Consider the following 23,557-nt stretch of genomic DNA (forward strand, 5'->3'; position numbering starts at 1 on the left):
TTTAACGTATAATTGCAGACATTCTTAATGTAAAAAATAGAGTTCTATTAATAATTAAATTTAATTATTTGTTGGAAAGAGCAAATCAAACTGCAAAATGATTTTCCTTCATCGAAGCATTCACGTATTGGTTTTTATTTAATTCCTTTCTTGCAAATAGTTTACAATTTTTGTCATTTGTTTATTAGACTTTTCGAAGTTCAAAATTCGATAAATTTGGCCTTAATTTTTTTTTTAATTACCGTTTAATATTTATTTTTTACAAATCATCTTTTTAACAATAGAGTTGACGTATGTTTGATGATAACGTCAGACAGAGACAGATCAGAAACTTATTTAATTTAATTTAAAAAAATAGGTTTTAATATAAATTCGGTGACCTTTGAAATTTGATTAGAGAAAATAATACTAATAATGATTTAAGCAACACGAACCTGCCGTCGCGAGACACGTCCTGTGCACTCAAATTATTATCAGCTAAGTGAAAAAAAAAACAGAGTATAGTCCATTCTATTCCTTTTAATATCTACAACAACCGCTTTTATTGATAAGTTATCAAATTGCTATTTTTAATTGTAATGTGGTTATTGTGTCGTAAGTTTCTTTAACATCTAGTCTAATTAACGTGTTTTTGATATCTTTCATCAACTAAAGTTGGTGCAAAATGTTTTAACTATTGAAAAAAAGGTTTTTTCAATTTAGTTTTGTTGTTTAAATAAAAATTAATTTTGATTCCGATCTTATCATTTTGTAATTTGATCGAGGCAGATTCACAACCTTCAATAACAGATGTTTTGTTTAGAAATTGTATCTAATATACCTGTGCCTCGTAATGTCATATTTAGACGAAAAATTGTATAATTGTATATTTATTTCTGTATATGTATCTGTATAGAGGATACAGGATGTTTAATCGGCTTCGTTGGTTACCGATATATTTTATATCACAATTCCTGCCATAGTTCTTATTACGGCGTTTGGAAGTTGTTAAGTCGTATCGACAGGTCTTCAGTCTTTCTTCCAGACATTTATCAGATCTTAAAATGGTTACTAATAATGATATTGTAAATGTAATCTATTTAAACGTGAATTTAACGTTCAGTTTCAGCTCATTAAAGCGTTTTTGAGATCTTTATAGATACCTGTATGTATGAACACATTTAAAAAATGTAGTTTTGTTATTTCATACTACATTGGTTGGGTTTTTAAGTTTTTTTTTGTTGTTAAATATCCCCGTCCGTATAGTTCGATAGCCAGTATAAAATCTTCGTAATCATCGCGATAGTGAATGAACCAGCATCCCAGCAACTTCGCGACTCGTTTTTATTTTAAGACGGGTACTAAAATGTCAAGGTTGGTAATATTTTAAAGGCTAATAAAATTGTTCATATGTAAAAGATTGACAAATAAGTATTTTTATTAAATAACCTTCTTCTTAATAAGAAAAATGAAATAATAAAAAGTTAATAATGAGCTAAATATTTAATTAATTTCTGTATCTTTTTTTGTAGATCAATAAGGAATTTATTTTTTTCTACATTTTACGCATAGTTTAGTCCTCACTGCCCGCAATGATGACGAAAGTTTTATTTAAAATGGTCGCCGAACTATACCACGGTGTCAAGTAGATACGTCGATGTCTTTGCCGTGTATATCAAGCTTTAGACCGTTTAATTTGGCAACGTCTATCGCAATTTCATCCTTAGTTAGATATTTGTGCGACATACTTTCATTATTTTTCTCGCTTGCATCCAAAATATTACAACCATTTGCTGTAATTGTAACTAACTCTTTCTTTTCTTGATCTGTTTCATTTGTTGTTTTTTCTGCAATAATATCGGAATTTATTTCTACGTTTTTATCCATCGACGTTTCTTTAACCGCTGCATCGTCTTGTTCTTTCTTTTTCTCGGCAAGTTCTTTCCTTTTCTGGGCGTTCCACCAAGGCATGAAACGCTGGAACATCACGCGTGCTCTGTGTTGGGGCTTTAGAACCCAGGATACCGCCATTTCAACATCGGCTATTCTGGAATTAGCACAAAAGATGTAAAGTACATTTAATTACTTCGCAAAGTGGGAATCAATTAATTAGTGTATTCTCCTATATTTCTAGAGAGTATTCATAATTTTTATATACAATCAACAAATCATATCATCTAGCAACATATACGTAACGCATTATTGTTACACAATCTAAGTGATTTCAGTTATTTTCTAATGGTAAATATTTGCAGTCTGCTGCAGGTCTTGGGAAATCCCTATTGTATTATATTGTGATATATTTTGTTTTATTATTATTTGCACGAATGATCTTGAATTTATATTGACTTTCCCATGTATTTATGACATTTTTGCAGTTGTAATCCAGCACCGGACTTGATCACTGTACTAAAATAATGTAAACTCGGTATAAAGAGAAGCTGGCCAACAAACCAATAGGGTAGTAATACCCCTATTGGTGTGTTGGAGGAGTGCATTTGGTTGTTACTAACCTTCGTTTGAACCTCTCTCGATCGAGAGCATGCCGCTCCCAGTGGCCGGCCCTCGCCTGACGCGCTGCGAACGCCCAAACTCTCATCACATGCACCTTGGGCGGGTTCGGCGAGAATCGTACCTATGATAGAATGAATCTCTTATTATTACATGCCATTGGAAATTTCTTGTCCAACCACCTTATCTATGATTTAACTAAATGTTTGCGATGACATAGTTTAGCGACTAAACAACTCTTTTAGATCAAATCTTAGTCAAGGTAATTGAGTAAGAAATTTGACCAATGGCATGACACTGAAAGACATTCTTTGATCTCATCTTCCTATCCTATTCTCTACGAAGGTTCGGCACAATATGTAGTATGGAAGAGTAGCAAGTACGCAACAAGTAATACACTCTTTTGCTTTTATTTACATATGTACTACTTTTCCATACACCTCTACTAACCTTCATATGATCAGCTGTTAGTTATAGCTGATCATATATCTGATCCCATTCAATTTCATTACTTTCTTAACTATACGTCCATCATCTGTCCACATATGTATGTCAAAATTAATAAAATATTTCATCTAAAACAATAAAATGTACTTTATATAAATACTAGCTTTTGCCCGCGACTCCGTCCGCGCGGAATTAAAAAATTAAATTAATTAAAAAAAACCTATGTGTTTTTTCAGACTACGTTCTACATCTGTGCCAAATTTCATCAAGATCCGTTAAGTCATTCCGGAGATACCTTCAAACAAACATTCATCCATCTATCTAAACATTCGCTTTTATAATATTAGTAAGATCTAAAATATAAAAGTAATATATTTTATTGTGATTAGTGTAGATGTAATTATTGTTGTAATTGTTACAGTATTTTGAAACGAATAAGTTTTAATAGTAAAATAAATAAATAATAACAACTACAGTTCCACAATGAGTAATAATCATTATTTATAGATTTGTGTGCCAACTGACAGAATGAGGTGCAAGGGGGGCAATTTAAATTTTAAAGTTGTAATTTCAATCATTTAAAAGACTAGTTCCAAACCAAAGTGCTATAGTTGATCGAAGCCTAAGTTGGAGATTTCTCAAAAGTTATTTTTCGTCTACCTACATAATAAATTTTAATGTCTTTCTGGTATTTCTAATAAGGTGGGACATTGAAAATGCTAAGGAGGTGTCATTAAGGCCTAGGTCTCATCTATTTAACCTCAATGACAAGCCATCCTGGATATTTCTTAATCACGCAAGAATTCGTGCATAGATAACTAATGAGTCGTTTACATGCGTCCACTGTGTGACAGTGGTCAAGGTCATGAACTGATTGAGGTCAATTAGGTACGTATTAGGAATATTAATAGAAATATATATTTGTTTACTCATTAAAATAATAACAAGACCATTCATTTGTTATGATTTAGAATCGATAACATAACAACAATATTTTGTGTTAAGTTTGTAAACTAATTTGTTTTTTTTTGTCAAATAAGTCGTGAGTATATTATGTGTTTGTACTAAAAGATTGAAAACAGCTCTAATCTAATTTGAGTATGGTTGTTTATGTTACTTATATTATAAACTAGCTTTTACCCGAGACTCCGTCCGCGCGGAATAAAAAATAGAAAACGGGGTAAAAATTATCCTATGTCCGTTTCCTGGTTCTAAGCTACCTGCCCACCAATTTTCAGTCAAATCGATTGAGCCGTTCTTGAGTTATAAATAGTGTAACTAACACGACTTTCTTTTATATATATAGATGCGCAGGTTTAGATGGATGGATGGATGGTTTGTTACAAGGTATCTCCATAACAGTACAACAGATTTCGATGAAATTTGGCATAGACATAGAGCATAGACTAGTTCCTAAGTATTTTTTATACCGCGCGGATGGATTATCTAGCTAGGACAGCTAGTATGTCAATAAAACGTGTTTCACATAATTTTAACAATAGTATATTTTTGTATATTACGATGTACGATTGTCATTGACGCCGAATAAAAAATATCAAATCGATTTTTATCAATGGTGACGTAAAAGGAAGTCCTACGTCAAAACAACACTACCAAACCAGCAACTACAGAGTCATAGAAATTATAAAAGTACTTAATAAAAATACATCTTACTAATATAATAAATGCGAATGTTTGGATGGATGGATGGATGGATGTATGTTTGTTTGAAGGTATTTCCAGAACGGCTCAACGGATCTCGATGAAATTTGACATAGATGTATATCATAGTTTGCAAGAACACATAGGCTACTTATGTTTTTTTTTTCCTTTTAATTCCATGCGTACGGAGTCCAGGGCAACAGCTAATAACTAAAAGACAAAGCGCCTTCTAACAATACTCCATTTGCAAGATGAAAAACAATATTTAACCACAGCACAATCAACTAATAAAATTGTAGTAACATTCCGACACAATCAGTTGCGTCAGCTGTCCAAGCAATGGTGTATTCATTGCTTTATTACAAAACATCTCGAGCCAGTGATTCGAGAACCTATTACGTCGTTACTCCTAGGTTCGTTACCGACGCAAGATTGTCTACTGTCTTCAATACTTTTACTATGACCGGTTCCCTAAGTGAGATTTAATCTCTGAAGAAATAATCTTGTTTCTACTACGCTTATAAGATATCTATAGACGTTAATGTTACGTGGTAAATAACATAAGATCAAATCTTATGACGTCACAGCGTCGTCATTGTAGTGTACAAAAAGGTACGCCAGAAATTTCTAGAACAAAACTAACCCCTTAGTGTGGTGATAAATACTACGCGATCTGTTATCATGTTATTTTTGTGATTATTACGTCATAGTGATTTTCCCAGAATTAACTCCAGAACGCCTTGTCTTGTGAAATGGTCATTGTATCAAATCGGAACGGCCATGACTGGCGTGTTATACGTGGCTGATGACTCATCAGTGACGTCATCGTATCATCTGAATCATTACAGTACGCATGACCCCAATTGAAGAGTAATGTTTATGTTCGTTGACCTTAACAAGGAAACAATGGAGATGCGCATAAATAGGCAAAAAAATAAATTCCGATATCAAGTGTACTTAACAGATAAGATACGGTTACACTATCAGGAAAATTAATATTAGATAGAAAATGTTGCAAAATGATTTAAAATTGCCGTATTTCGGTATTTATATATGAATAAGATTTTTTTTTTTAATTTCTTTCCAAGTGATATTTCTAATGTTAAAGACCGAGGCAGTCATCGGCGACTTCTTCAGCACAATATTATAAAAGTAGCCTATAATATTCCCGCGTCATCAGCTACCTTCTCGTTCAAGTCCCGTCAAAATCGGTCCAGCCATTCCGGAGATTACCCGGAACAAACTCGGCCTTGCGAACAGACATACATGCAGAAAAAAAAATCATTCATTATGAGCTACACAAATACATTATGTGTACGAAGTATAATTTTTTTTCGATATTACATACAGACACTCCAATTTAATTAATATATTCAGATGTCTAGATTACTGTGTACTTCATAATGGTGATTTCTAAACGTAATTTCGGTATTAATTATAAATTATAATCAAACATAAAATGTGTTGTAACATTACATATCGTTTGTTGTCGTTTGTCCATTGCAGAAACACTACAAAATTATATTAAATATTCACCATCCCTCTCAATCTCATTGAAAAAAAAGATATATGTAAAGGTGAGACAAAGATATATGTAAAGGTGTGCCGTTTTGTTAGGAACTACAAGAAATTACACTCCAACGTTTCCACCTTCCTTTTATAATCCTCCGATTCATTGATTATTTTTTTTTGTGACTGAGTAGTCACTGTTTGCCTTGAAGGGGCATTTATAGTTTCACCGGGCTTGTATGTCTATAATATGTTGTTCATTAGTTACGATTAATATGTCTTTAAGATGCTTGCCAACTCTCTTTGTATGAGACGCAATAGTCACTCCTAATTAAAACTCTAAATAAATGTAATTACGAATTGAAATGTCATTGTACGACACTTTTTAATTAACTGAATGAATTATAATACAAAAGATTATTTTTGGTGTTGAGCACGTCCATTGTTTTAATATACTAACCGTGGGTTTCTGAGTCCAAATTTCAAGTTTAAAACATAATATTGCTTTCTCTATTTTGTTTAAGATAATGACAGGTATGACGACTAATTCAAAATCTGTAGGAATTAGAAATTAGAACTAAAACATATCTCTCTATTTTTTTTTTAAATTATTGAGAGGTACGACAATATTGTTTTGTATGTGTTTTTCGTCACAACCATTATATGAATCACCTAACCGTGTTAAAGAACGACTGACTGAAATTTTAATCGATAGCGCTATCTATTGGGTTCTTTTAAAACTAAAAATTTAAAATAAAGTATTTTAATTGAACTATGATTACATAAGAACTTGATTATTTTAGAACATATTGGAAAAAATCTAAAAATTGATTTGAACTCGTTTTTCACTAATTTAAACCTCCGAAGAGAAAGACTAATCGAATGATATCTCACTCGTCAAAATACGTTCAGTCGTTTAGGCTTTAAGCCGTCACAATGGAATTTACATACACACAAACCCACATAGATAAAAACAAATTTACATACGCGCGAAAAAACATTACCCTCTTCAATCGGGTAATAAAAACGGCCCTTAACTTCATTTTAATAATTCTGTACGTCCACGTCACAAGGAAACTAACAAAGGCATTGTGGTAACAATAAATCCCAAACAAATACAGCAGTAAAATGGCTATTCCTAATGCAACAAGTGTAACAAACTTGTAAACAATAATTCTGTTCTCTTCTATCAAAGAGAATGTCTACGTCTTTAGAGAGTTATAAAAATGAGTTAAGGTCGGTGCCGTGTATACGGCCAAGAGACGATGGAAATCAGCAAGTCATTATTAATCATTAAAAGCTGATGCAACTTGAAAATTAATACTGTTTAATTATTATATTGTTAAAAAAGCTAATTATCATAATTATGTTCTAGCTACATTTTGTAGTATTCGATGTCAAATAATAAATAAGCAAAAGGCATTACCATCTCGCGTCAACAGCAATTTATACACAGAGTGTACTTTCCACTGCTACATATTGTCATCCCATTCATTGTTTTAGAAAAAATAGAGACAACAATATTTCTGTACGATCGTGTCGTCAGTGGAAATACTGAATATCTATTTATCTTTATACGTCATCACATTAATATATTTCAATACTAGATTATTTCTATATTAAACTTTTATCCGAAATGAGACAAAAACATATAGTTGCCTTTTTCATTGTCCGAAAATGAGACAGCAAAATGTTTCTGTATCAATGTTCTTGCAATGGAAACCCGCGTAATAGTGCGGTGTAAAAACATACGTTATCAAGAAGTAGTCACCCTTGAACGAATGTTGAAACTAACCAACAAGTAAACGCAATACGTCTCTTTTAATAAATATAGCACGCACGAGAAATACTTGCAAGATATGGATTAGGTCAAATAAATTGCATACACTATTAGTAAATTAATGATATTTCTGAATACAGTGGCTTATAAACTATTCTATGATAAGTCAAATGGAAAAATAATAACATTACTAGCCACTAATTCATGACACTTAGTGTACCTATTTTTTACTAAAACTTACGATTTCTATGTATAATTACCAAGAATATTGTAACAAAAGCAATTTGAATTAAATGTTAATCGATTTTACACCTAACTAGCTGTCGCACGCGACTCCATCCGTGAGGGATTCAAAAAACTTCAGAAGTAGCCTATGTGTTCTTCCAGCCTATATTCTATATCTGTGCCAAATTTCAACAAGATCCGTTCAAACAAACATCCATCTACTTTCGCATTTATATTAGTAAGAGTAAGATTTCTTTATTTTAAATAAAAGAAATGGTTAAGAACTCTTCAAATGTACTCGAGGACATAATTGTCATCATTTCGTAAATGCCTCTGTTATTTTCAGAGAGAAACATCTTTGAATACAATCGCTTTTGTAATTGATGCTGTTTACATAGCATTACCAACAATCGCACAGTGAAAATTTATTGTTTCTGTTTACGATTTCGCTGCGATGACTATAGTCATTGTTATATATCACTTTCATTAAGACTCTGTTACAATAACTGTGGGTCTCCACTGCTATGACACTTGTATTAATACATATTGTTGTCTTTGTTTTTTCAAAGAGAAGGTAAGGGATGACAATAGGTGCCAGTACAAGTATCACAGCAGTGGAGACCCAGAGCAATATGAATCATTTGTTAGTGTTTCAAGATAAAAACTGCAGCGACCAACTCTGGTAAAATTATTATAACCTTAATGTAGAAGTCCACTGTCGTGACAGTTGTATTAATACATATTGTATAGATATTACAAGTGTTACGGCGGTGGAAATCTACAGCTAAATTAAGGACTTATTTCCAAACGACGCCATCATCTACGTCAGGAATGGCGAATCAATGGCACGCGCATCATTTATGGCATGAGGCACAATATTTTTGGGCATGTCATTGGTAACAAAATTCAATATGCACTACAAAAAAAATGGAATAGGTATATGAGAGGCGAACGAAAGTGATCCCTACACTACGGAATGTTTCCATAATCACATAGTATAAATAATTTGATGTCATGTGTTTAACTTCATTAAACATTTTCTTAGAAATATGGCACGTTGATACGTAAAAGTTCACTATCCCTGATCTACGCACAACGTAAAGGCGTGGGAACGTGGGATTATACATACACTCATACGCACAATTAACTACCAGATTTTAGACATTTTGAATGTTAAAAAAAATTAAAAAAAAAAGATAAAAAAGAACATTTCATATATTACCAAAAACATTTGTAAATTTACAAATACATGCATCAACAAAATGATAAATTTATCACGTATATTACACATTCAAAATGGCTGACCAATAAATACGAAACAACTTGTCTCTGGTCAGGAAATTACATTGAACTGTGTTTAAAACTATGCTATGCTGTGCCAAGTACGCTCTTACAATATCAGTTATAAGGTCGAATTTCCTTAATTTAATAAGTGAGGTTATTTCACACGGCAAATAGTACGCCAAGTCTATCGAGTTGTAAATCCTTCATTAAATTGTTTGAATGAATAAGTAGCAAGTTAAAGTTTATGTTGTCAAACATCTATACAAGATCATCTTGTTCTCTCTCATTCTATTCAAAAAACACAGAGATAACAAATATGTATGTTTCTCATATTGTCTTGCACATAAATTACATCATATTTACAACTTTATATTAGTAATCTTGTTTATATAAATTTTGTGACACATCAATGCTATCATAAAAACATTGCTATTTACTTGGAATTATAAAAATTCTTTTCCTTTTATAAAATAAAAACAAATAACCTTGCTTACTATTTTATAGGAATATTAACCATGTTGAGTATTTATTGAAAAATAAATATTAAAAGTTGTAAAATTTTATTTTACTAGATTAAACTTTATGTATTACTATTTAGACTTTTTAATAAAATAAATGTTATCTAGTAGGTATAAAGTTTAGGTAGGTGTAAATTTTTGCTTATATGAATGATATAACAGCAATGATAAAACTCATATATACAATTTATATTTCAATAGATAAGCTATTGTTGCTAAGCATTAACCTCAATAACTGTTAGTTTAAAACTGATGGTAAAGAATGTAAGTCTCCAAATAGAATTAAAAATAAACCATACATTTTAAAAACATGCCATATTTTTAAGTTGATATTAACTATCTACATTATTGTGGTAAACATTAATTTATAAAGAGTTTATTTAAATATCTGTGGGGACACTTCTTAGTATATAAAAGTCTAGTTATTTACTCTTCTCCAAACATTTGAAATTAAGAAATAACTGTATGTGTCAATAATAAAAACAAACCAACATTGTTTTAAGTAAGGACATTAATAAATAAAACTTATTCTATTTGTTGTAGTGTATATAGTACTTACAGTTTTACGTGGTTGCTTTTTCTTCTCCAACTTTCTTCTTTCATCAACCAGCAAACCTCTCGTTTTATTTCCATCACAAGTGTTGTAATCTAATTCTATAGAGTCATGTCCATTTTGAACTGGAGTTTCTTGTACAAATATCGCTGCACAGTCAACTTCGTCTGCATCAATATACAAAGAATCATCTGTCAAATCACCGATGGTCCGTGACAATGTATGAGAAAGCTTGCAATTTGGTTTGTAATCACATCCAGAATCACTTTCGGAGTCTGAATCATCTGATGTCTCTGACTCTGAAGTATCAATAAAGTCATACCCAGTAACGTTGAGTTCATCACCAAAGACATCATTAGATGAGTAACAACTGTCAGGTGTTTCATCAAAAACGATGAAGGAGTCTTCAGATTCACACTCGGATGGAATTCGCCCTCTGCCCAAATTGGGACTATCGGTAAACACAATTTGAAAGGAATCATCGCTTTCAGCAGAGGTTGAGTAGAACCTACCAGTGACTTCGTCAAAATAATTACAAGGATTCAGATATTCCGAAGTAGTTGAACTTTGGCTATCTGATAAAGCACCTAAATCCTCGTTTATATCTTTTATAACATCTTCTGAGCACAAAGTGCGAGAAGATGAACTTTTAGTGGCATTTTTTATAGTATTTCCTGTTGTTATTTCATATTTTGTATTATACGGTATTAAAATAGGTTCACTTTGTTGCTCTTTACAATTATTGGTTTCTTTTATATCAGGTGATTTGATACTAGCATTATTAGTTTTATCTTTTCTCCTATCTTGCAGTAACATTTTTAATTTATTCATTTTATCTTCGCATGATAAGACAATGTTTGAATTTTTCTTGCCAGTATTATTTAATTCAATTTCGTTACATGTTTCAATTTCATTTTGTATATCAGGAAGAGTTTTAGTTATTTCCATACATTCTGTAAGAAATTCAGTCTTATTTTTCGGTGCATCAGATACTAATAGTTCTGGTTGTTGATGATTAAAGGGACCGTAGTATTCAAAGTAGCTATTGTCAGGAAGGCTTTCAAAATCTTCATGTGTAAAGGCATCTTCAAAACAATCTTCAGTGGGACTCTGCTCTACAAAAACCTGAGGGTTCTTTGAACTTAGTCCTGTTTGACATTGAGTTGGTTGTTGATTTGTGAAAAGGAAACATACCTGATTAAGTTTCTCCTCACAATGGGCAGCATTCACTTCACAATTTGAATTCATACTCAAATGGTTTTTATTGGTTGATTCGTTTGTACTGACAGTAGTTTTGTGTGCCCATCCATTCTTATTTTGATCCTCAGACTTGGCTTGCTGCCAAGCTTGGAGAGAGGGCGCCATCTCATCGAAATTTTGATCGTAGCATTCGTAATAGTCGGAAGATTCCGGCCGCTTTTGAAAAATAGCACCAGATACGAAACTGATTACACCAGAAAGGAAGTTTGTTACGATGCTCAAGGATGGATATGAGTCTGTTCTATGTTCCGCCTGTGTTGGGGCGTCCTTCTTTCCATTTGGTGTAGCTATTCCTTCTGTAGACGCCATACTTGTTTTTGTTTTTACTGGTCCACTTACAAAAGAGTCTGCCAAATTTTTCTTCAAAGGATCCGGTATGAGATGAAGGTTGTCTATATACAAGCTGTCCCCAAAGGTATTACTCATATCTATTTTCATTTTCGTTGCGTCTGACGAATAATTGGTGATAGAATGAAACGGAAGAAACCCACCGAAGTTCAAACGGTTGCGTTTATTTCGCATATCGCTCATATAAAAATTATTCATTTTTCAGTTTATGCACTACACCAACTTAGTCTTAATATTAAACCATTATCACTCACACTAATTTATTAACGTTAAAATTAAACCACCTCACAGAATGTGGAGTAGGCTTTTGAACAAGTCTGCAACACTTTATACACTTTAAAGGCCGTAAGGGGTTCCAGTAACCAGAGTCGTCGTTAATTGGTCCCACGTTATTGTCAATACACTTTGTATCACCACAAGAAACACTGTTAGTTATATCAGGATAACTGGCAATCAACTGTTTTTGCGAAAAGAAATTGGTAATTTGCTCCATTATGCTCGAAGTTCTCAAAACACGTCTTTATAGCTCAGCCATTTTGTATAAAATCATTCTTGCTTCAAGGTAGTCTATGATATGACAAGTGTCGCGGTTTTGTTGCCACATTAAAAAGGTGTACATTTACAATTGAATCGGTAAGCTTTCATCGACCAGAAAATAAAAACAAATACCTTGAATACCGATTAGGAATTTAAGTTATAAATTATAAATATTTTTTAATTTATTTAGAATTCGAAAGTTTTGATATAACTTCTACCAATATAACTACTAACTTCTGAACGACTATCTACCAATTATCTTGTTCTAAATATGACTTTGGACATCACTATATGTATAAATTTAATGCACAGTGCAGTGCGCATAACCTTGTATACATTGCATCGTCACGTCATCGACATTTTAATACTGAAATTAATTAAATTCATAATAAAGCGCGCTCGAATGATTTGCAATTTAATTAAAAAATAATCTCTGTTTTACTACATTAAAACAAACTAGACCTGTTTATTTGTTTATTTTATAATACATAGTTGATTAAATGGTGTGTCTGCATGTAATATCATAATAAAAAAATATTTTATGCACATGATGCATGCTTACTAAAATAAAACACCCTTTTCCTCCTTGATCCAATTTAGACTGTATATTTTTTCATTTATAAATGTTGTGTTTATTTTTCACATCAAAAATAGAATTGTCAAAAAGAAATAGAAATATAAGATGTAAAAAGTTTGGTAAGATTATTTACGGCCAATCTTTAACACCATTACTTTTATACTAGTTTCTCTATGATCAGTTTAACAACTGACGCCTATGAAGTATTGAATTAATTTAGTATAAGATTGATATCGTACTTAATAGACAAGTGATATAGTATCGGCTGTACGCGCATAACAACTATGAACGATCTCGAGTCGGTCTGGTATTTGTTAGGTGACAGGTACCATTAACATCAGATGAGATAGGAGTAAAACGCTGGTTTACTCATACATGGATTAAATAGTAGTACAGGTAAAAGGCAATTGTCTGGAGCTGGTGCCCCTTGAATACCGGGTACTAGGTTATCTTTTTAACTGTAAAATTCTCGGCTCACAATGTTACCATATTCCTCCGAAACGGCTGTACTTTTATGAAATTTTATATGCATATTCAGTAGATCTGAGAATCGGCTAGTATCTATTTTTCGTACCCCTAAGTGATAAGGGTTATACATTTGGCACAGATGTAGAACATAGTCTGGAAGAACACATGCTTATTAAGTTTTTTTTAACTGGGCGCAGACGTAGTCGCGGGCGACAGCAAGTCTATATATAAAAAGAAAGTCGCGTTTCTAGAAAACGGCTGAACCGATTTGGTTGAAAATTGGTGGGACTAAGAACCAAGACACGAACAAAAAATACTTTTTATTCCGTTTCTTTTTTTTAATACCGCGCGGCCGGAATCACGCAAGAATAAGTATTTAATATTTAATATATAAAGAGTAACAATAGGTGAACTATCGTTGCTATTTATTTATTCTGTATTTATTTGTTTCTTTTGGTCTTATACTAAATTTAGAGTTTAGGGATGAAACAATCCATTGGTTCCAGAACTTATTTTTTTCTTTTTTTATAGGAGACGGGGGCAAACGAGCAACGGACCGCCTAAAGTTATTTTATCCGACGCCCATGGACATCCGCAATGCCAGAGGAATTATTTACTTCTCTGATTTGTACAAATGAAAGTTTCTTCCTAGTTCAATGTTTTTTCCGTGTTATTTCAAAAATGAAACAAGGATATTTAGTTTTGATGTCCTTTGAGGAAGTTTATTTGATGAATTATAAATGTACAATATTCTCCATATTCTTGTTACCAGTATGTAAAAAATTTACAATGAAAATATATTTAAAAATGATTGTTTTTTTATTATTTCATTCGATCGAAGCATATGATTTATCTCCATTCAGCCAGTTTCTTAGGGAATTGTCAATTGAAGCAACGTAGGAAGTCATCGCCGGAATCCGCGAGTATAAGAACCAAAGGAAGAGTCCAACGAGGATAATCTTAGTGATCATGTCCACCACGTAACGTCTGTAAAAAAATAGTATATTTAAAAATGCTATTGCAATTTTATTATTTATATATTAGTTAAAGTTTTATAGATTTTTATAATAGTTACTCAAAATTAAATTCAAAGTAAATGTTACATAGAAAGAATCTCAAAACCTAATTCGAAATAGTATTGAGGTTTAAACATGCTTTCCGAGTTTTAAGTGTTCTATGGATATTTTATTATGCTTTATATGGATTTTCTACTTCTAGGCTGTTTTGTGCCCCTCTGTCTAAGAATAGCTATTAACTTACATGTTGTTCAATTTTCTAGCACGCGGCATATTGTTAGGGTCCTCTTTGAGAACGTAGTGTCTGGCGCCAAGGACGTAATCTTTCAAATATTCCTCTTCATCCAAAGCGCTGACGTCAGTATAAAATACATCGTTTTCTTCTTTACTTATCCTCTTTTGTAAAGATAAGAAGTTGGTGTTCTTGAAGTGCCATTCCTTTGTCGTGTAGTACTGGAGAACGCTGAGACCATGGCTGATACGCTTTTGAACGTTTACCATGCTAAAAAATTAAATTGATTGATACTTCAATATATCATTTTCATAAATTATATTTTTTTTACCTTTTTGTATAATGGATTTAGTTAGGGTCAGACTATAAACAAGATTGAAACATATGGGCTACTGCCAAGTTTCAGACGAAGATCGCAAAAACAGAGCAAAGTATCTTAACACCATATTGGATAGTAACCAGGAAAAGAAAGAGAAAGTACAATTAGCCTGCACTTGCTTTGCGTGGATGTTAAATGTAACACTCACACACACAAGTAATACTCACAAAGTTTTCTTTCCCAGAAGGAACAGCAGAGCATCAACGAAGTAAGCTGGCAGCAGATGAGTGAAGATAAGACAAAACTGATGCGTCAGCCAGTAAGACTTGATGGTGCCGCCTACATACCACAGCGCCAACGTGTAAGGGTATATGATAATCCATTTTTTACCTGCAAGTCGTTTTTTAAATTTGTATTGAGAACGTAAGTTTTATTTAGTCATGTAACCACCAACGTTTATAGATGCCAGTGCTCCAAATTTTACCAGTAAAAACTACATTAATAAACACTACTCAAAATAGTAGTGTTTATTACGTAGCGTACCTAAATAACGTTTGTAATTTAAACTTCTTCTCAGCCACAAGACCCCCACTGCTAGGACTCCCCAAAGATCGCCATGATGACCGGCCCTGTGCTACGCGCATCCGGGATACTCCCGCAATTAAACTACTAAAGTACTATTCTTACCTATTTCAATAATTTGACCCCAAGTTATCTTCTTTATACCGGACAGTGTTATGTTATAAATACGCATTTCTTTAGCCCTGGAAAAAAGGAATTGATTAGTATAATGAATAAGTACGTCCTAATCCGGGTTACTGTTTATGTTCTGATTAAAATAATATACGGTAGCTATTTATCTTTCGCTTAAAATTGTACCTGTCAATAGCAGTAGCGTAGGCAATCAATATGCACCCGTTGGCGACGACGTCGACTGGGATGGCGTCCGCATGGTATGAAGCCTCGCAGTGCATTGTGCGAATCACGCCTGGTAGATTATATTATACTATAATTTTACATATTTATTATCAGAGCCATTTTAATCATATTGGGCGCACGAATGAGAATGTCTGGCGCCTAAAAGTAGGCACATTGGCTGGCGTTTTTCGGGGCCGGACGCCTGCACCCATTGCACCGCCGGGTTAACACGGCCCTGCCTATTATTGTTAAAGGTCATCGTGAGTTGTTACCACCTGTACAAAAATATATTGTTCTGTTTTTTTCATATTGGGATGACAGTATATTTTCGTACATGTGATTCATCGAGCCACCACTTTAATGTATTTTTATAGTACATACCCTTTCCACTCCCAATAAGAATTCCGGTAGGTCCATTCTTATTGTCTACCCAACCGGGCATTGGTTCTTTCCATGAACAAGTCACTGTAATAAAATTAGATTTAATTTTATGTATCAATTTAGTGATAATAAAATTCCCTTGTATCTATGCTATTGGAAATGTATCAATTTTTACTTTAATGTAATAAATCTACTCACCAATAGATGGCCTGCCGATAGCAATTGGAAATTCGTTCTGGTATTCGGCCACTAAATTCTCCGTAATCGCTTTAGTGTAGGAATATGTGTTTGGCTCCGAAGCAATGAGCCTGGGAACAAGAAGAAAAAAATAAAAATAAAAAAGCAAAGTTTTTAACAGTTAATTTAAAAAGTCATTAACCATGAACAATGACACTTCCGGGAAGAATAAGAAATAGAATGACTAACGCTTTGAAATTTGTTTATAGACTATTGGTATATAGACTATAGATTGTGAATTAACGTACTTGGGCTCTAAGTAGTTGAGCATATCGTCATCCATCCACTGCACGATGTCCATGACACGCCGTGGGCTGTGCATTGCGGGGTACAGCTTCTCCTCGAGTACGGGCAGCTCGCAGCGGCAGTACGCCGTCGATAGGTGCACGAACGCCTGACAAACATTTCATTACATGATTCTAAACGCCAATAGCCTACTGGTTCATAAAAAGAAAGAAATAATGAATGGCTACAAGGATAGTACGATTTTTCAAGTCGGTTGAAAGTTAAACAATTAAAATTCTATGACAAGGAATGAAATCTTACCTCTAGATTCTCGATGGTCTTAGCTAATTCTAAAACGCGCAAAGTACCCGTAGTGTTCAAGTTAACTTCATCCTTTAATTTTTGGTCAAATCTGAAAAAAAAAAATTATGTATGTTAGTAAAATATCTTCTTTAAAATATGAAATAGTGCATAACCGCCTAGTAAATCAAGTTTATTTTTTAAACTTTTTATAAAAGATCTTCGTTTGGAGTATTATTTTTGAGTTCTTTATGTGATAATTTACCTGACGCAAGCCGCACTGTGAAAGATAATATTACAATTCTTCTGCAACTCCTGCCTGTCGTCGTTTGACAGACCAAGCTCATCTTCTAGTATATCGCCCGGTACAAGTTTAAGCTTATTAAACACCTCAGGCTGTTTCGTTCTTAAATTTTCAAAACACTGAAAACGATAAAAGAAGTTAAACAAAAAACAACTAACTAACCAACTAAATTCCAACTCAAATTACTAAAAAAGTCCAACCGACTTCGCCTTTGTATCACATCTTTAGGTGACAACCAACTGAATGATATCTGATTTTGAAGTCTCAAACATGCCACAGAAATACGCGGTTTAGAAGCGCGTTTAGAAGCACACAGTCCTGAGTTCGATTCCCTCCATTCGATTGTCGCGACCCATGTCTTAGTAAGTACAAGCTTAGTTATTGACTCTCACCTTATTATTGCATAGTTCCTTCAATCTATCCTCGCTGCTTACTCCCTTTTTCTGCCTCAATAATAAATAAATCTTATTGATGCCACCACAACTTCTCAATAGCTTTTCCACTAGTACCTGAAAGTATGTGAAGTGAAGATTTTTATATGATACTAAAACTTTTTCAATAAAATTAGTGATGAGTTTGCGAATGGATTGCGCTTATTTCCTCTCCACGGCTAGTTTCGCGGCTCTGGACGCGCGCGACCTAATTTTGTATAGATGTCGGCGACGTCGAAATTTCGTTAAAAAATCAATGGCTTCATAATTTTTGGACATGTTTTTAATTATGTTTAATGTAAGTATTTATATGTTAAACAAAAAAATAATAGACATCATTGGCAAAACACAATATTAAGTTATTTTACAGGAGATAAAAAGCGTGTCATATAATTTAGATTTTCGTTGGCTGAAGATTGAATACGTGAAAATCTGCTGACTAAAGAATACTTGGTTTCAAATCGCATCTATTTTTTTCATTAAATATATTAACATCATACAATTATCAACTTACTTTGCCAACAAATCCAGTAGATCCAGTTATTAAAATATTTTTTCCGGTATAGAATTCAGCAACTGAAGGCTGCATGTTGTTTATTTTGTATTCTGTAAAGATAAATGTTCATAAAATTTAAAATTTAACACAAATCTTGATAGTGTCGATTTTATCGATAAATACGTATTATACCAACACTAATCGATTGTCAGGAGACGGGTAATTGATTTGTTAGAAGTAAACACGCGAATACAAATAGACGTTTTGTAAAGTATGAAGTAGATATTGAAATTACATTTTTTGACAAAATATCTTCAACGGAATAAGTTAAATATAATTAACTATTACTATTATAGAATAGAAAAACTTTATTTTTCATTCATTAGGGTACACTAACAATTGTAAAATAATGCGTAGTAAATACACAATATATAATGTAAAGTCTTTATAAACGTAATATGTAGGTATATATTATTTTTATTTATTTAACGCCACTTATGCTATGTACAATAAAATCTTATTTTACTTTGGGTTCTTAAACTGGGATGTTTGTAAGAACCCTGCACATTCTCTAGAGTTGGGTAGTTTACAATAAAATCGTTATTCTTAGTTATCACAACAATGTTGCCCACCTTTTTATTCTGTTTATCTGCTACCTCGATCAAAACCAGCCAAGGAAAAGACACTGCACGCATATATATTTTTGATGGACGGTTGAACAGATTGAATAGTTTAATGTATTGGTTTTATATATATAAGAAAAAACTCAGCAATTACTGTATGTATCTGCAATAATATAAATAGCTTAATTTTAAGGTAAAGTCTAAAATTATCTCCGACACTTTAATCCAAAACGGTGGGATTCGACTGTACTGATATTTGTCACACATATTGTTGTTTCAAAGAGAATGTATGGGATAACAATACGTGTGAACACAAGTATCACTGCAGTCGAAACCCACATTAATATCTCACGAAAGTTTTTTTTTTAAAGAAGGTGGCCATCGCAACGGCAACCTGCTTTCGCTAAAATAGTGAACAGACTGTTCTCAACAAGCTAGAAGTTGCACATACGTTGCCTATTTAATTAAGACAAAGAAGATAACCTACAGAAAGAGAATATTTTCTATTCGACCCCTCCCCTGTCATCTCCACTTTTCCATTCCATTCCTTCCTAGTAAGAAAAGGGGAGGTGAAGAAGACATTAATTTCGCCTCTAGCAAGGACATTCATCAGACGAATCGCGGAAATACATCCACTTTACGCCTTATACGTGGTCGTGGCAGCTAATACTGCTGCGGACTCCACCACTGCTCAAATAATTTAATTTTAAATTTACTTTATTTCCTTTGTTTTATATTTCTATTCAGTAATTAAAATGCCCATTGCTAATGTGAATGTAAAATGCACGAAAATGTGTACTTTCAACCTATTAGTTAACCTGTCTTGTAACGTACGAATGCGCAACCTCTACCGACATTTGGCATGTAATTGCAGGACATTGCTGAATTTATCATATCATTATACAATGCGCAATTTGTAACGCAATGCACCTAACATTGTGGTTCCGATGGATCAATGTACTACAAAGGTAAATTAACTGATTACACGTCGGGTTACACATAATTTATACGGTGTGCGATCAAACAGATATAGTCTGATTAACATATCTGGCCCAGTGATAGGAGCTGCTATCGCTGATAGTTCTATAAAAGATATTTAAAACCAGATTTGGCGTAGAAAATGACATGACAGCTACACTACAAAAAAGATGTTGTCATCCTTTTTTGTCATTGATAATGGAGGGGGGAGGGTTAATGAGATAATTCAATGTAGTGTCAATTAAGCCTACCGGGTCAGATAACTGCAATCGATAGATATCCATCTATAGCTTCAATCAAAAATATTCTTTATTTGTAATCTTTAAATAGCAGAGGTGATTTTTTCCCCTTTTTCATTACTATAATATTTATTTTACAGTTAGTGTAAATTTCTCTTGACCTGTACACGCCAGAATTTTGACTGTTTTGGTTTTATCAATACCCTACCTAACTTATCTACATACAATGGACATGGAAATTCGTACGATACTGTTATACGTCAGTGTTTACATTATTTATTAATGATATTAGAAGAACACAGGTAGAATAAATTTTAATAACTGAATTGAAAATCACAAGGCTAGAGTTTATTTGCAATGGTACTAGAAACTATATTTCTAGTGAGTTAACAACAATCTGGTATTTTTTTTTAAATTAAAGAAAAGACTACCTAATGCCCGCGACTTCGAGGCACGAAATTTAAAAAAAAACAATTAGTAGCCTACATGTACTTACTGACTATGGTCTACATCTATGGTTATCTAACCATCTGGTCTGGGGATGCCTGACAATAAAAACATATCCATCAATCCCTCCAGCCATCCATCCATCTAAATTCTAAACATTAGCATTTATAATATTTATATATTCACCCTTTAGCAGGATGTTAACTGACTGATATGTACTCAGTCCTCTTGTTGTCTTTTTTTTGTTTAACGTGGGGAAATGCTTAACGCACGCTTATCTCTTTTTGGGTGAGAGTATAAGTTATATCGGGCTTGCACCGACTAAAACCCCACGTTGGTCGTCATCTGCGTTGTTTTTTCTAAAGTCGTCCGCTCATGAACGTATACCTAAGAGGTTTGAGCCTAACATAATTATGGGTAACTAGGCTTTCACACATATACCTTTATTTTTTCGCAAATTTGATGATGTATTTCTCTCACTGTAAAAAGTGTTTTTTTTTTTCAAATGTTAGAAATATGGTTTCGAGTTTAGTTGGCAGTTTCGTTGGTATTTGGCTTGGACACATGTATTAATATTGTTACCTCTGTGTGGGTAAAGAGAACTGTTTAAGAGCAATTCAGTTTTAGTAGATGGCGCCACTAATGATAATACATAGAACTGGCACATATTGGCGCCGCGACTTATTTATGAAAAAATTTATCGAATAGAGTTGTCTTTTGTTTATTTTCATTTTTTCCTTCGTGTGTGTGTTTATTCTTCACGTTTTAACGATGAAAAGGGAATAATAATAACAATAATATATATCTAATATATAAAATTCTCGTGTCACAGTTTTCGTCACCGTACTCCTCCGAAACGGCTCGACCGATTCTCATGAAATTTTGTGAGCATATTCAGTAGGTCTGAGAATCCGCCAACATCTATTTTTCATTTTTTTTTTATAACTGCGCGCGGACGGAGTCGCGGGCGACAGCTAGTATTGATATAAAATTAAGAATCTCGAATGAATGTTGTCTCTATTTTTTTCTAAGTGCATGATGGCAATGATGGCGATGGCAATACGTGACAATACAAGTGTCACTGCAATCGGAACACACTAGTATAAACACAAATACGTAAACAATTGACCAGAGATCAAACGTAACCGAAGCAATTGACATTAAATGAAAGCATTACTGTGTTTTAATTCCTAGGGATTTTCCAGCATATAAATAATATATTTAGAACATATTTTGTTCCACAAAGTTTAAAGCACTTCAATCAAAGAGTTGTCTTTTCGCTATACTTTATTTAAAAATATATATCAGACTAGCTGTCGCTGTTCGCGCGGAATTAAAAATACTCAATAAGTGGCCTATTTATTTTTCACTATAAACTATGTTCTACATCTGTGACAAATTTCATCAAGATACGTTGAGCCGTTACGGAGATGGCTTCTATACATACATCCAACTTTCGCATTTATAAAATGACGTTAGCATTTGACAAACTAAAGGTTTGAAAGGACGCAGTGAGTCGCGGGCGACAGCTAGTCTTATATATAAAATTTTCATGTCACAATGTTAGTTACCGTACTCCTCCGAAACGGCTTGATCGATTGTTATGAAATTTTATATTCATATTCAATAGGTCTGAGAATCGGCTACTATTTATTTTTCATACCGCTAATAAGTTTTTTTTTAACTGCGCGCGGACGGAGTCGCGGGCGACAGCTAGTTATTTATATATTTCGAAGATAGTTAAATATTCCTAATACAAATTATAAATAAGTACTGTGTTGTAAGAAAAAAATATCAAATTACTTGCGAGCATTCGTTAGATTGTTTAATTTATAAATAATTTGGTTAAAACTAGTTTCAATTTGTATAACGGTTAAAAAAAGGATTAGTAATAATAATGTTTAGTGAATAAAAGTGCTCGATGTATAGATAAAAAATGGCTCACCTTATTCTTAGCCAAGTGTGAAGCGCACTGAATGACGAAGTGGTCACGAATGCTTGCTGAAATATACTGAATATGGACGTAACTTTATTAAATTATTCAACATATCGTTACGAACTGGTCAGGGCTGCTTAACTTGCTCATTATCGAGCCCTTAGTTAATGACAATTATAGTTAATGTTAGAAATGAATCACACAGACTAATGAAGCGAATTATAATTGTACTATTAGAATGATGAGTTTTTAGGAAGTAATCAAGTTTTACTTATTAATGTATTAAGATTTGTAGACTTAATATGAAAAATATACACTAAAGGGCTATTTTAGTTAACGTTAAACGTGTGTATTCTATGTTACAACATAGAATATTAGTTGGTCTATGGCAGCAAGGAAAATAAACATTGTAAGAAATTAGATTCTCAGGTATTGAAAAATTAAGTTACTTATGTGGTTCCTCCATCAAGAGTGTGGATAAGACTATTATAGTGTGAAAAACATGTTTGGCCCGGTGTGAGAGGAGTTGCTATCGCAGATGGAGATCAGAAAATATGTAAAATCTACTTAGGCATAAAAAAGGATATAAAAGATGACAAGACTAGCTGTCAGTGCAAAAGAAGGATCATATGACACATTTTGACATTGACAATGAGCTATTGCAATATAATGTCACTTATTCCCACAGGGTCAGATAAGTTTGTCGCTCTGTAAACATTTTAAATGTAAATACAGATGTCAAAATTATATTTGTGGCAACCCTGATCAATATACCTGTTTGTGATCAAAACAAGCAACACTGGCGAATATCGTATTC

General features: G+C 33.1%; 2 protein-coding genes across 4 annotated transcripts; both read right to left on the reverse strand.

Annotated features, from left to right (window-relative positions):
• Positions 1–1,504: 1,504 nt before the first annotated feature.
• LOC106721299 lies at positions 1,505–12,649 on the reverse strand. Its single transcript, XM_014516217.2, has 3 exons — positions 10,475–12,649; positions 2,493–2,614; positions 1,505–2,026 (listed from the first exon to the last, which is right to left on the reverse strand). Exons 1-3 carry the CDS (start codon positions 12,272–12,274, stop codon positions 1,621–1,623), a joined length of 2,328 nt encoding a protein of 775 aa, XP_014371703.2. The 5' UTR covers positions 12,275–12,649; the 3' UTR covers positions 1,505–1,620.
• Positions 12,650–14,336: 1,687 nt separating this feature from the next.
• LOC106721287 (putative fatty acyl-CoA reductase CG5065) lies at positions 14,337–22,947 on the reverse strand. Of its 3 annotated transcripts, none has more exons than XM_014516200.2 (14): positions 22,750–22,947; positions 19,150–19,303; positions 18,536–18,627; positions 17,983–18,099; positions 17,552–17,709; positions 17,308–17,398; positions 17,010–17,155; positions 16,723–16,832; positions 16,525–16,608; positions 16,105–16,213; positions 15,913–15,989; positions 15,453–15,615; positions 14,919–15,176; positions 14,337–14,645 (listed from the first exon to the last, which is right to left on the reverse strand). In XM_014516200.2, exons 3-14 carry the CDS (start codon positions 18,608–18,610, stop codon positions 14,486–14,488), a joined length of 1,548 nt encoding a protein of 515 aa, XP_014371686.2. In that variant the 5' UTR covers positions 18,611–18,627; positions 19,150–19,303; positions 22,750–22,947; the 3' UTR covers positions 14,337–14,485. The 3 variants fall into 3 exon arrangements, with proteins under 3 accessions (XP_014371686.2, XP_014371688.2, XP_014371690.2); XM_014516202.2 differs by lacking the exon at positions 22,750–22,947 and adding an exon at positions 19,628–21,562; XM_014516204.2 differs by lacking the exon at positions 19,150–19,303.
• Positions 22,948–23,557: the final 610 nt, after the last annotated feature.

The sequence above is a fragment of the Papilio machaon genome, chromosome 19 (assembly GCF_912999745.1).
Source record: "Papilio machaon chromosome 19, ilPapMach1.1, whole genome shotgun sequence".
Taxonomy (NCBI): Eukaryota; Metazoa; Arthropoda; class Insecta; order Lepidoptera; family Papilionidae; genus Papilio; species Papilio machaon.

What these genes read in the sequence shown, in the direction of transcription:
- LOC106721299 (XM_014516217.2), bottom strand. Translation starts at nt 12,274, where the DNA reads ATGAATAATTTTTATATGAGCGATATGCGAAATAAACGCAACCGTTTG. An exon ending in AAAAGCAACCACGTAAAACT is followed by an intron (nt 2,615 to 10,474) that starts GTAAGTACTATA and finishes ATTCTATCATAG; the next exon opens with GTACGATTCTCGCCGAACCC. An exon ending in CGAGAGAGGTTCAAACGAAG is followed by an intron (nt 2,027 to 2,492) that starts GTTAGTAACAAC and finishes TGCTAATTCCAG; the next exon opens with AATAGCCGATGTTGAAATGG.
- LOC106721287 (XM_014516204.2), bottom strand. Translation starts at nt 18,610, where the DNA reads ATGCAGCCTTCAGTTGCTGAATTCTATACCGGAAAAAATATTTTAATA. An exon ending in TATCGGCAGGCCATCTATTG is followed by an intron (nt 16,609 to 16,722) that starts GTGAGTAGATTT and finishes ATTTTATTACAG; the next exon opens with TGACTTGTTCATGGAAAGAA. An exon ending in TACGCTACTGCTATTGACAG is followed by an intron (nt 15,990 to 16,104) that starts GTACAATTTTAA and finishes CCTTTTTTCCAG; the next exon opens with GGCTAAAGAAATGCGTATTT.